The sequence below is a fragment of the Acomys minous genome (assembly GCF_964271855.1).
Source record: "Acomys minous genome assembly, chromosome: 1".
Taxonomy (NCBI): Eukaryota; Metazoa; Chordata; class Mammalia; order Rodentia; family Muridae; genus Acomys; species Acomys minous.
In genome coordinates, this window is record NC_140483.1 from 172749929 (window position 1) to 172762587 (window position 12659).

The window sequence follows — 12659 nt, forward strand, 5'->3', positions numbered from 1 at the left end:
GGTATCTTGTTGGCTCCTCCTTCACCTCTCTGGTTTTGCTGCTTAGGAAGAGCCTGGGGATGTGACTGTATGGAGACACGTACTCAAGTAGTCGAGTGTTACCTCGGGTTTAGAAAGTTCTGCACCCAGGAACCTTCTCAGGCCTGATACGTGAAAGTCCACCTTCTCAGACTCTTTCCAGATGTGCTGTCATTTATTAATCGCTACAGGAGCTACCAGGCTGTCATTATGAAGCCTTGTATAGGTGCTCTGTAAATATTAAGGATTATTAAAATTATAGCGTATGTAATAGCAGCTGCAGCTGGCCTGTCAAGACAGCTTCAGCATGCAAACATACCACACTATGACTCCCATAATCGCTCCTTCTTACAGCTGCCCCAAAGCACCCAGCAGACTGCAATTTTTAACTCTTTAATCACTCTAGGAGTCACTTGACCGGTAGCTACATTTAAGCGAGCCTTAAACCAGCATGTGCCTTGTATACTTGCTTATAAACACGGAGGGCAGGTGCATCTTCTTTGATGCTTTTTGGGACAAGGAAGAGCCTTTCCCCTTTCTTCCTGTTGAGACGGGTGAGTAGGGGTGCACCTGAGAGAGAGATGAGCAGCCAAGCTTGGCCTCGGTTGTGTGTATGCGGCAGGATGTGCATTTTGGCAAGTTTGTCTGGCCTGCTCCTGCAGTCCACCCAGAACACTGATTCTGGAAGTCTTGTTTATTCCTCAAAGGTCTCCACTGCTCTACCATGGTATCCTGATAGAAAGTACTAGATGCAGAAGGTGTCTCTCATAATGCAAACAACTGGATGATACCTTAGAACTGTTCTTTTTCTTAGAAATGCTGATAACATTGTTTTATTTGTATATGATAATACCCAGCTTTCTTTTTCTTTTTTCTTTCTTTCTTTCTTTCTTTCTTTCTTTCTTTCCTTCTTTCTTTCTTCACTTTACATGCTTGTGGCAGCCCCATCCCTCCTCACCTCTTAGTCCCGCCTTCCTTCCTTCTCCCTCATGCCCCCTTCCCTATTCCTCAGAAAAGGGGAACCCCTTAACTACCAACCCCAGCTCATCAAGTCACATCAGGACTGAGAGAGCGAGATACTTTATATTACTTGTGGCTATTGCGAAGGGTGTAATTTCCCTAATTTTTTTCTCAGCCCGTTTATATACAGGAGGGCTACTCGGTGTTTTTTTCTCAGCCCATTTATGTACAGGAGGGCTACTCGGTGTTTTGTTTGTTTGTTTGTTTGTTTGTTAACCTTGCACCCAGCCATCACTTCATGTCTGCTATCATACCATCTGCAAATATCAATACTTTGACTTATTCCTTGAAATTCACACTGTTTTTAAAAAGGTTTATTTTTATTCTTGCATATGTGTGTATATGCACATGTGGTTAGGATCTGCAGGATAGGACGGGTGATTATCTAGCAGAGCTATAAGGGACCCAACCTGCTAAGTCATCACTTCATACCCTGACATTCACTTTTCATCACTGTCCAACAAAATACAAATGTGTATCAAATATAAGGGCATGCGTACATACAAGTTGAGAGAGAAAGAAAATAAGGCAGAATGTCAAATCTTGTGCTTGGAACTGTTCCTATGAAAATGTTTGAATGGAAAGTTCAGATTCCTGAGAATCCCCAAAATCCACTGAATCAGACTCCCAGAAATAGACATTGCTATTGAGTATCTGAAGCAAATGTTAGCCCACAACAGTTTAAGGTTATTGAATCATAAATTTGAACTCTAGTAAAAGAGTAAATGCAATTTAAAAAGTGATTTTTTAAAAAAGTGATATCTGAGGGAAGTAAATCAACTTAGTTAAAGATGTAAGTTTTTCTTGACAAGACAAACACAAAACTCATTGAGTAAAACTCTTGCTTCACAAGTGTGAGAACCTGGGATCAAAACTCTCAACGGCAGCAGAAACAACTACAAAAGTGACCAAGTATATCAAAAAGAAGGTTCGCTCCTGAGCTTTCCACACCCCAAACCTGAAGAACTCAGTGGGGAGCCCAAGCAGAAACGCTCTGTGAAGTCTTTAGTTGCTGGGGTGCTGTTGTTGTTGCTGCTGCTGTTGCTGCTGTTGCTGCTGCTTGTTTTCTGGTGTTGGCTTTGAACCCAGAACTTTGCTATGTGTGATCAGAGATTTTTTTTTTCAGTCACTCTGTGTCTCCCGTTATCTGGCAGTCACCTGTGCAGCTTAAAACACAGGGACCAGTGTGCCGGCCCCAGCTCCCACCACCAGGCCTTAGAACAGAGCTTCTGTGTTTCAAAAGTTCAAGCGTACACCAGAATTCTAGAATAGAGACAGGGTTAAAAGGCTGTTGTCTATAATTCCAGTTCCAAGGGGTCTGACACCCTTATGCCGATGCATAGGAAATAAAATAAAATTAATTTTTAAAAATTAAAAAAAGAAAAGAAAATCCATTTTCACTAAGAGAATGGAAGTGTATTAAAAAAAAAAAAAGTAGTTGTCTGTGGAATAAAACCCGAACTCCTCGAAAAAGGCACACTCTGTCTTCTTGACCAAGGAGCCTGAAATAGCTATTAGAGGTAGCCCAGTGAGCCAAGGCCAAGGCCTGAGGCTTCCTAGATTCAAAATATATCTATTTTGAATGGATACACCCTGAGCTAGATACATTAGCAGACTTGAATTGGGAGTCGTAGGGAACTGTAGATAACTGAAGATTTAGAAATGAGGTGATTCTGTTTTTGTTGGGTAGCTTCCAGAGTTGAAGTCCCCCTCAGTCACAGTCATAGGGGAGGGGAGTAAGGGGAAAATGGGAGGGAGGGAGGAATGGGAGGATACAAGGGATGGGATAACCATTGAGATGTAATATGAATAAATTAATAAAATAAAATAAAAATAGTAAAAAAAACCAAAAAACCAAACCAAAAAAGAAAAAAGAAATGAGGTAATTAAGGAAAAAGACATCAAAGTGAGACCAGTCGGGGAGAAGCAGATTATTGTGATATCAAAGAAAATCTATCTGTTTTATAATTTTCATTACAAATTTGCCATGACCTCATCACTTTTAAGGACAAATGGAAGAATAGGGCACGGAGTCACTTTTGCTTGTTTGAGAGGCCCTGTAATGACCTACATACAGCTCATGACCCCAACCAAGCTCCCTGGAGAACTGCTTATCAGTGTTCTAAGGTCCTAAGCTACTCGGAGGCTTCTAGAAGAGAACATCCTTTGCCTGAGGTAGGGGCTCACTTCCTGGGTTGAACAGGAATCCAGGCTTCTAGCACTGTGCAAACCATCTCTACGGGAAAACCTTGCTTGAGGCCATTGGTCACGAGAGAGGTGTGTTTCTCTTAGTTGGAGGACTAGAGGAAATTGTGATAATTTCTTTGGAAAGTATTGACCCTAACCCTATCCAGAGGATTACTTGTGACTGGTTTGATTTTTGTTTTTTGGGTTTTTATTTTGTAGTGGGGGAGGGGGTTCTTCCTTCCTTCCTTCCTTCCTTCCTTCCTTCCTTTCTTTCCTTTTCTTTTCTTTTCTGAATTTTTGAGACAGGGTTTCTCTGTGTGGCCCTGGCTGTCCTAGATGCACTTTGTAGACCAGGCTGGCTTCAAACTCACAGCAATCCACTTGCCTCTGCCTCCCAAGTGCTGGGATTAAAAGTGCGGGCCACCACACCCAGCTACTTTCTTTTTCTTTTTCTTTTCATACAAGGAAAAGAATAAAAGGAAAGCAATAAAATGAAAATCTGAGCTGGAAGCATGGGTGGGGACAGGAAGCCTGGCTTTTTTTAGGAAACCAGCCTTACAGGAAAGTGTCCTCTGCTCAGTGAGTAACTCACCAGTCATTGCCAACACCTGGTGCAGATCTCAGCTTAAATCACTGGCTGTGCTTACCTACTATTCAGCTCTGTCCCCAGCACAGAAACCTGCCTGTCCTGTCTCCCAGGAGAAAGAGGCATGGGCAGGGCTGTCGTAAGGTTTCTTCCGGCACCTCTGGCCTCTCTTCTCTCTTTTCCAATTTGTTATCTTATGGTACAATCTCTGACTCTGAGAAACCTTGTAGAACCTTGTAGAAGCTTATGAAAATGCGACATTTCCCCCTGAATCCTCTCAATATTTGTGTGCACTTTAGTGGCTCACGAACCCCTTTACTGTAGTCGTCTCAAAACCTCCATGTTGTTTACCAAATCCATGCATGCGCACTGCTAATCACAAGTTTCACACATGTAGTGTTCCTTCCAAGAGCAGTTCCTGAAACATACTCATTTTGTTCCTTTACAATATTAAAATTGTACATTATGTGTTTGTATACACATATAATACAAAATAGCATGTTAGAGGCAGAAGTATAGCAGATACGTATAATACGCCGGCCTTCTATTAAGGGGGATACAGATTAGAGAGAAAGTAATGACAACCAGATATCAAGGGGGTATGGCTGTGTGGGGCGTTGTTTTGGGCTGCCCAGCAGCCATCTTTTCCTTATTCTTCATTAAGTATTCAGTAATCTCGGGCATTCCTCGTTGTACTCTGCTCTTTACAAGGGGGAAAAAATGCAGAAGAGAACTATTTCCAGAACTGGGGCTCAACCCCCAACACTTCTGCACATTAAGACATCACTGGACATCCTCTTTTTCTTTTCTGCTATAGGCATTGGCATGCGGATGGTGCCAATTTATCACTGAGAAAAGCTTGTGGGGGATTGGTAGTGGCAGGAAGGAGCCCATGTCCCCGGGGGAAGTGTAGAGATGTTGACTTGGCCTGGTTCTGTTTCACTGAAACAAGTCGTGTACAGTTAGTGCCTTCTGAGCTGTGGTTTCTGACACTGGAGTTGAGAGCACTTTATTGTGACTACTACTTTACAAGGTGCTTTGGGAACTAAAGACGGGATAGATCACTAGATGAGCCACAAGCCTAACTAAGCTTGTGTGCTGTAGGTACATGCATACATTTATGTGCATATGGATGCCTATGTATATGGAATTTATATATTCACCCTCATACACAGACTTTTTTTTTTTCTATCTTAAAGCACTGTGGTGTAGGAGAGACCTTGAGTTTGGGAGTGATTTACTTTCTGCCAGTCCCTAGCAGAGACACTTTAGCAAAGTGGCTATTGTGGGAGCCTAAGCACCATCAACTAGGAAATAGAACTGAATTCTCTACTCTGCATTTTCATGCAGATTCAGGGAAGAGTAGATAGACACATGGATAGATAGATAGATAGATAGATAGATAGACAGACAGATAGATAGACAGATAGATAGATAAGGAGATAGATGATGGATACGTAGGTAGGGCACACTTGGCACTGGTCTTGATATATATGTTCAGCACGCAACTTATATTAACATTGCACCTTTTGCACATACAAACCCCTGTTTATCAAGCTCCGATCTGCTCTGTGTAGACTCTCCTAGGCCCTGACTATAATGGGAGAAGATACCCCTATGTAGTTTGCTCTCGTGAAGCTGAGAATTCGTTTTATGGTACAGACAAAAGTATAATTATGATCTGAGATGAAGCATGAAGGAAGGAAATGCAGCACCATGAAGGCACATAAGCCGTGAACCCAAGCTTGACTGGGGTTACGGAAGGCTTCATGGGAAAGCACAGTATGTTTTATAAACAATGGATGAGAGGCAGCAGCAAGCTCCTGGTCTATAGACTTTGAAGGTGTCTATTCATTCATATTCTTTATACTGTGTTCATCACAGACACGCACAGACACGCAAATGTAGGAAATGAATAAAATCCTTTTTTTTTTTTTTTTGGTTTTTCAAAATAGGTCTTCTCTATGTAGCTTTGGCTATCCTGGACTCCTTTCATAGACCATGTGGGCCTAGAACTCACAGAGATCCACCCTCCTCTGCCTTGAGTGCTGGGATTACAGGTATATGACACCTCACCTGGCTGATTAAAATCCTTAATTTTTTTTCTTTCATCTGCATGTATCTCTGTATACCATTTATTTGTCTGCAGTGCCCTTGGAGGCCAGAGTGGGAGATTGGAGCTCCTGGGACTGGAGTTACAAACAGTTGTGAGCCACCATGTGGGTGTTGGGAATCAAACCCTAGTTCTCTGGAAGAGCATCCAATGCTCTTAACCTCTGAAAAAGCTCTCCAGTCCAGATGGACTGGATGAACAAACAACAACTGTATATAAGGGTTGGGTGGAAAGCTGTCCTGCCATGCATGAGGCCATAGATCTCATTCTCAACCACACACATGCTCAAATAAACACACACACACACACACACACACACACACACACACACACACACATCACACATCACACATCCCAGGACTGGGTTTGCCAATATGTGCTTTCACGTGGGTACTGGAGACATAACCTTAAGCCTTCACTCTTATATGACAAGCACTTTACTGATGGCTATTTCCCCAGATCCAAATCTTATTTTATATGTTATGACAGGAAAAATGAAACCAAGATTTAGGAAGATATTTTTATTGGGAACCAATCAAGTCATAGTGATGTTTGACAGAGAACCAGGTCCAGGGACGTGCTCAGATACAACATCTAAGTGAGACATCTATAAGAGCTATGAGACATAGCTAAAGTGATAGAGAAGTATTACAAAAAATATCTTACTACAAATTGAAACTCTAATGGGAAACTCAAGGCAGAAGATTCAAGTCAGGCTTGTGTCACTAAAAAACTGGGGAAGTTCTTGATTATAGTTTTTTGGGGTTGCCTTATATAGGACAACAGTCAGTGTCACAAAAGAAAAGCTCCCATGTTTAATGTGACAACCTAGATAAATAAGTAAAGCAAATATATCTGAATCAGGGTATCACAGAAGGAGTGCTGGCTTCTCATCTTATACCACGAACTAGGCTATAAAAAAATTCAAATACAGCTAGGCATGCCTGTAATCCCAGCATGTTGGGAGGCAGAGGCAGGTGGATCTCTATGAATCCCAGGCCAGCTTGGTGTTCAAAGGGAATCCAGGCCAGCCAAGGCTACACAGAGAAACCCCCCCCCTCTCAAAAAAAAAAATCAAATACAGACATAAGTAAATTAAGATTCTATTAAAAGAAAAGAAAGTACAGCCCATGCAAGTTTAGACAAGTTGCTTGCTTAAACTTACAAGGCTGGACTCTCTTTACTGGTAAAATAGGTGATTGTCTGCTTCATCTGTTTTTTGAGAGGAGTAGATGGTTTTTGAGAAGACACATCTGGTGCTTGATGGATATGCTATTTGTGCATTTCCTCTCATTAGTTCCCTTTGCTCCCGTGTTTTATAGATTGAGCCACTGGACACCGCTTTTTCTTGCAAGTAAAAGCATTTGTGAATGGGCACTTTTTATGAGGTTCACACAAAACACTTTATGAGTGAAAGCACTGACCCCCTGTCAGCTAGCCCATCTGGAGTTGACATGAGAGGGAAGAGCGGGCCAGAAGTTTGAATAAAACTAATAATTGTTTGGAGCTTGTGTTGAAAGTCTATTCTCAAGTATAGATAAAAGGGATTTGTGAAGATGTAAGGAGGAGAAGGGGACCCCAATTGGCAGAGAAGGGTTTACATAATCAGGGTTAGGCAGTTGTATGCTAGACAGATGCTCAATAGCTTTTGGCACCAAAATATATTGACCAGCTGGGATATCATTAATGCTTAACAATTTTATCCTTATGACCACATCTTGGCCAATTAGGTTGTCTTTGACCACCAAAGGGTATAATATATTCTGTTGTAAATGCCCCATGTGTATCTCTGTAGTGCATATTCTATTACATTGATGTGTTGCATAATACACACTAACTAGAAATGCATTTGCTTCTTCAGAGTACCATGTTAGATGGTGATTTAAAAGGAATAGAATTAAAATATAAAATTAATTTCTTTATAAACAGTAATTAGTCGTCACTTGGAAAAGTGAGTGTGTGTGTGTGTGTGTGATTGTGTATGTATGTGTGAATGTGTGTAGTGAAAGTAAAGGGATCCAAATCAAATAATTTCTAAATCTATATCTGAAAAAGACACTACTAAAATGTAATCTGGCTGGGAAAGCCAATGTTGTACAATATGCAGACACCAGTAGATATAGGCAGGAAGGAGGCAGTTGCTAAGAGAGAGTGGTTGAGTGACTTACACAGAGGCTGCTTATGAAATCAGAAGTCCGTGGCAGTGCCATAAGCCTATAGAGTCATTTCAGAAATGCTTCTGAAAGACCAGTACCAGACATTTATGTGGCACAGTATTTCTAAGAACTTTCCATACTCTACAACTTAACTTATTACAACATTCAGATCATGTTCAGGACTTGACATTGAAATAGCCGCTGAGTTAGATTTGTCACACATACTCTTATACAACAGAAAGAAGCCTAAACCTAGGGACCCAGCTTGCTACAAGACTTAAAGGCACGTGAGTAGAAGGTTCCATCCCTTCAAAATGACTTGCAATGTATTTAGAGACTTACTGAGTTTCCTAGTAACTTCCGCGAGTGGCCTTTGGCTGTACTACTGTTCATGCATTGTTTTCATATCCCAGGAAATGATTTGGTTCCTAGTGCTTAAGTCTCCTCCATGTCAACTGCTAAGCGTACCATCAGCAGGCCTCCTTCAAAGTCAGATAACCAGCAATAAAAAAACTTCATGTGGGGAGTACAAAAGGGAAACAAGAAAATATGAGCCACCAAGCAAGTTGCTTTCCACATCTGTAGCAAGAACCATTCAATAAAATCAAAATATTTCCTGAGTCTCAGGCAACTTTGAAGTATGCACAATCTCTTTTAAAAATCCCTCTAAGAGATATGGGTTATGGCGCACGCCTGTAATCCCAGGACTTAGGAAGTGAATCAGGAGTTTAAAGTCATCCCTAGCCACATAAAAGTTTGAAGCCAGCATGAAATGTGTATTTCGTAAGACCCTGTCTAAACACAAGTGAAATAAGGGGTGGGGGGACCATTTCCCTTTGAGCTTTATGTAACCCACTTAACATTCCCATATTGAACAAGCCTCACTTTTTCTGTTGAGGTTTCGTTTCCCAGTAATCATGGGATTCCTTTTGAAGCTGAAAATCCAGGGATGAGAGAATCCTGGGCATCAGCCTGTAGGAGGTGCCCCTCTCCATCGTGTTCTGTCTTCGCTGTGCACTGGCATTCTTCCACTTGCATCACCGTCTTGACCACAGCGGTTGGGCTAGGGCAGTTCAGCCTCAAGTGGACGGTGGTGAATTTGGTGGGCGAGCAGTGGGTGCAGACGTTGTTGAGATGCGCTTCTTCTCCTCTGGGAAAATGAGTGGAACCGCATTTCCCAAAGCAAAGGTTGTTCTGGACAATGACGTTTTCACAGTCCTCGTGGGCAATGGTCTGAAAGGCAAACGGATTAGGTCATCTCCAGGTGTTTCATACCTTTCCTGATACAGAAGGACGAAGTACTCTGAACTCTGCACTCGGAGATGCACTTCTGTGATATCCAAAAGATAGAGTCTCTTAGGGGCATGGCCACTTCAACAAAGCTTTCTTTATTGAGTAGTTAGCCTCTAAAAAGCCTTAAGTTAACATGCAAATAACTCCCACTATCAACACCATACTCTAAAGAATTTTCATCTAATTGGATATAACCAATTAGAAAAAAAAAGAAAAAAAATTAAATAAAAAAATTAACCACCAGATCTTACATTTCTGTTGCCCATAGGGCATTGTACACAGCAGCTTCTCAATAAATACCAGTCAGTTCATCATAGACTAGGCCAGATACCACGAGTTTAATTCTGTCCAATTTGACTTGAGCTGTAGAGCACTCAAGTCTGTAAGCGGCAGAGTCGCAATGCCTATGCCGCTATTACATCACCTTTGCTGCTTTCTCACAACCCCATACGCCCCGTTTTATGTGTCTTTCGAGACATCTGAGTCAAACATGTCAATTTTAATCTAATTAGCAATAGAATTAAAAAGTGAGAATTTCAAAGGAAACTTGATTGCCCGAGTTTTAGGAGCAATTTTCTAATTGCGCACGGACCAGCAAAGCAGATATTATTACTCTATGACTGACTTGTCGTTGCCACACAGGCAAATTGCCTTAGAACCCTGCCTGCTTAATTGGGCGCAACTGGTAAAAAAACAGTTACCAGACTGTAAAATGTTAGTCTCTCCTGCACTGCTTTCCGTTCTGTATCTCCTTTTGGCCTTTTCTCTATTTTAATTTAGTATTTGGAAAGTAAGTGTGGCTAGTTTTATGATTAATAAGTAAGATAAGATAATAAGATACCAGGCAGCAGATATTACATTACAGAGGAGTTTATTAAACAAGCATGGGGGAGAAGGAAAGGGGGAAGGGATGCCCCAGAGAGAGAGAAAGAGAGAGAGGGACAGAGACAGAGACAGAGGAAGAGAGAAAGGAGGCAAGGGAGTAAGAAGAGGAGGAAGAGTAAGAGAGGAGAGGGCAAGTTAGGACTGTCCTTTCATATAGCCCTGGGCAGGGCCACGCCCCCATGGCAGGTAGGCAATGACATCACAGGTAGGCAGACTGAAGCAGAATCCTAACATGCCTACCTTTTCGTATAATTAAAAAATGAGGAATGTTGGTTTGTTTTTATAGAAGGTAAGTTGAAATATATAAATGTATCAGCTTTGGCTGCCATCTAAAGGGAAAAGAGAGAGAGGGAAAAAAAGCAATAGAAACAGAATTTCCAGATGATAGAGTGAAGGGGAAGGAAAAGCTCTGGCCTGAAAGTCAAAGGTAGAGGGCAGGCTATGTCAGCCATGTCCTGCAGCAGATAGGGACCGAGGAGTGCTGGGGGAAGTTGTTTGTGCCGAGCCTGGAACACACCATTTCAACCTTTTGCAAATGGATAAGGGGCAAAGTAATCATCTTAGCTACTTCCTGCTGATAGTAGGCCAGTGATAGGGGGTTTAAAAGGCTGAAAAGTTGGCCAGGTTCTGGAAGAGCAGGCTGTTGATTTGTTGTCCAGAGTCTGAGAACATCTGCAGCTAGGCGGGGCAATGCAGGTCCAGCTAGGAGGGGCACTGCAGGTCCAGCTGGGGGGGGGGGGCACTGCAGGTCCAGTGGGGGGGAAGGGGGGGCACTGCAGGTCCAGCTAGGAGGAACAATGCAAGAAGCAGAAGTACAATGTTCCATTGTCTTAACAGTCCAGAGCTGATCACGGTCACTATAAATTAGCCTGCACAAGTTAGGCGGCAGATAAAGAAAGAGATGTGATTTCACATTAAGATAAAAATTTGAAAACCTATGAGCAACATAAATTACACTCCAAAATATGTTGTGCTATCACAATGCCAAGAAATGATAGTGAGAATCTCAACATAGAGTTTCTGCAGGATAATTTTAAACATCAAATAGTTCCAGCGCTATTAAAGAAAGCTTTATGAACCTGTAACATAATATGCTGTGAGCATCAGAAATGAATATGGGGGCGTCCAGGGGAATGATGCCCAGTGTATCCCACCTCAGCTCCAGCTGAGATGCCCAGTGTATCCCACCTCAGCTCCAGCTTGATTTGCGTGCTTTGGCTACACATCCTCATGAGTATGGAGAGAAATTGCAAGGTAGTTCTGGCAATTGCTCTAATTTCCCGGTTTTCTAACTGAGGCATAGTCTTACTTCTCTATATGTCTAATGCCCAATAAATATACAATAAACATGCCCAACAAATACACAAAGCAACAAAGCTCTGAGCCTTCAGTATGATGACTACCGATACTGACCGCGCCGCCACGCTACCACGAAGCATTTCCAGCTTGCCAAGAAACAATGGAGACATGAGAAGCCAACGAGGAAAACAGCATGACATTTTGCCAAATCCTACAGTAAATACGGAAGGGCCAAATCTAGAGTTAGGCGAGGTGCAGGCTCTCGTCAGCCTCTTCCCATTTCACCATTTGTCCTAGCTGTCCCCAGCTCTTGGAGACTCTGGCTGTTTTCCCTTTAGAATGCTTACCTGGTTAAAGGGCACTGTCCTGCAGGTCTCCCAGTGTACCTCATGGCTTTTGATGGGCAAGATGACCCCCTGGGAGGCCGGGCCCTTTCTGACCATGAAGCGATGCCAGAATTTCTTGGCTTCCTCCTGAAGAGGTGATCTCTCCACTTCCCTCCCATCTGCTGGCAGAGTGAGGGTCTGGATCCCCCATGGAACGTGACTGCTTTCCACCTCCCTCGAGGGGTGAAGTTCTGTCTCAGGTTTCTTCCAGAGTTTACCAAGCTTGGATAGCATCTTCTCTCTCTGCCTCTGGCCTTCCCCAGCCAGGCCGGTGCCTATGAGGTGTGGCATTGCCACAAACAGATCTGGCTTGGCTTCTGCCTCCTCGTGGTTGGCCGTGCGGAGATCTCTGCGACCCCTTTCCAGGAGCACAAAGGAAAGAGAGCTCTGACTTTGGCACCCATCCACACATTGGCCTGCCTTCCCCAGAGGCAAGAGCCAAAGCAACTGGAGGAAGAGGAGATGCATGCTCCCAGTGCCCTGAGACTGAGATTAGATTCACAGATGGCCAGGCCCAAAAGAAAGGCTCACTCTGCAGGACTGAAGCCAGGACATCCTATATATGCTACCTGCCTGGTAGAATGGGGGGAGTGGGGTGGGGGGCAGGTGGTCAGCAGGCAGGCAAAGCAAACACATTACATGTTTGCTTACATTATGTAGTGCTAATGGTGTCCTGCCGTCACTGTTGGCTCTGTGAATTTTTGAAGGCCCCAGTG

At 42.9% G+C, this 12659-nt stretch overlaps 1 protein-coding gene across 1 annotated transcript; it reads right to left on the reverse strand.

Moving 5' to 3' along the window:
* Nucleotides 1–8995: 8995 nt before the first annotated feature.
* Nucleotides 8996–12411, reverse strand: CER1 (cerberus 1, DAN family BMP antagonist; the record flags this gene model as incomplete). The annotated part of the gene is made up of 2 exons (XM_084798421.1): nucleotides 8996–9313; nucleotides 11905–12411. The coding sequence occupies 2 exons, from the start codon at nucleotides 12409–12411 to the stop codon at nucleotides 8996–8998; spliced, it is 825 nt and encodes a 274-aa protein (XP_084654547.1).
* Between the last annotated feature and the right edge of the window lie 248 nt (nucleotides 12412–12659).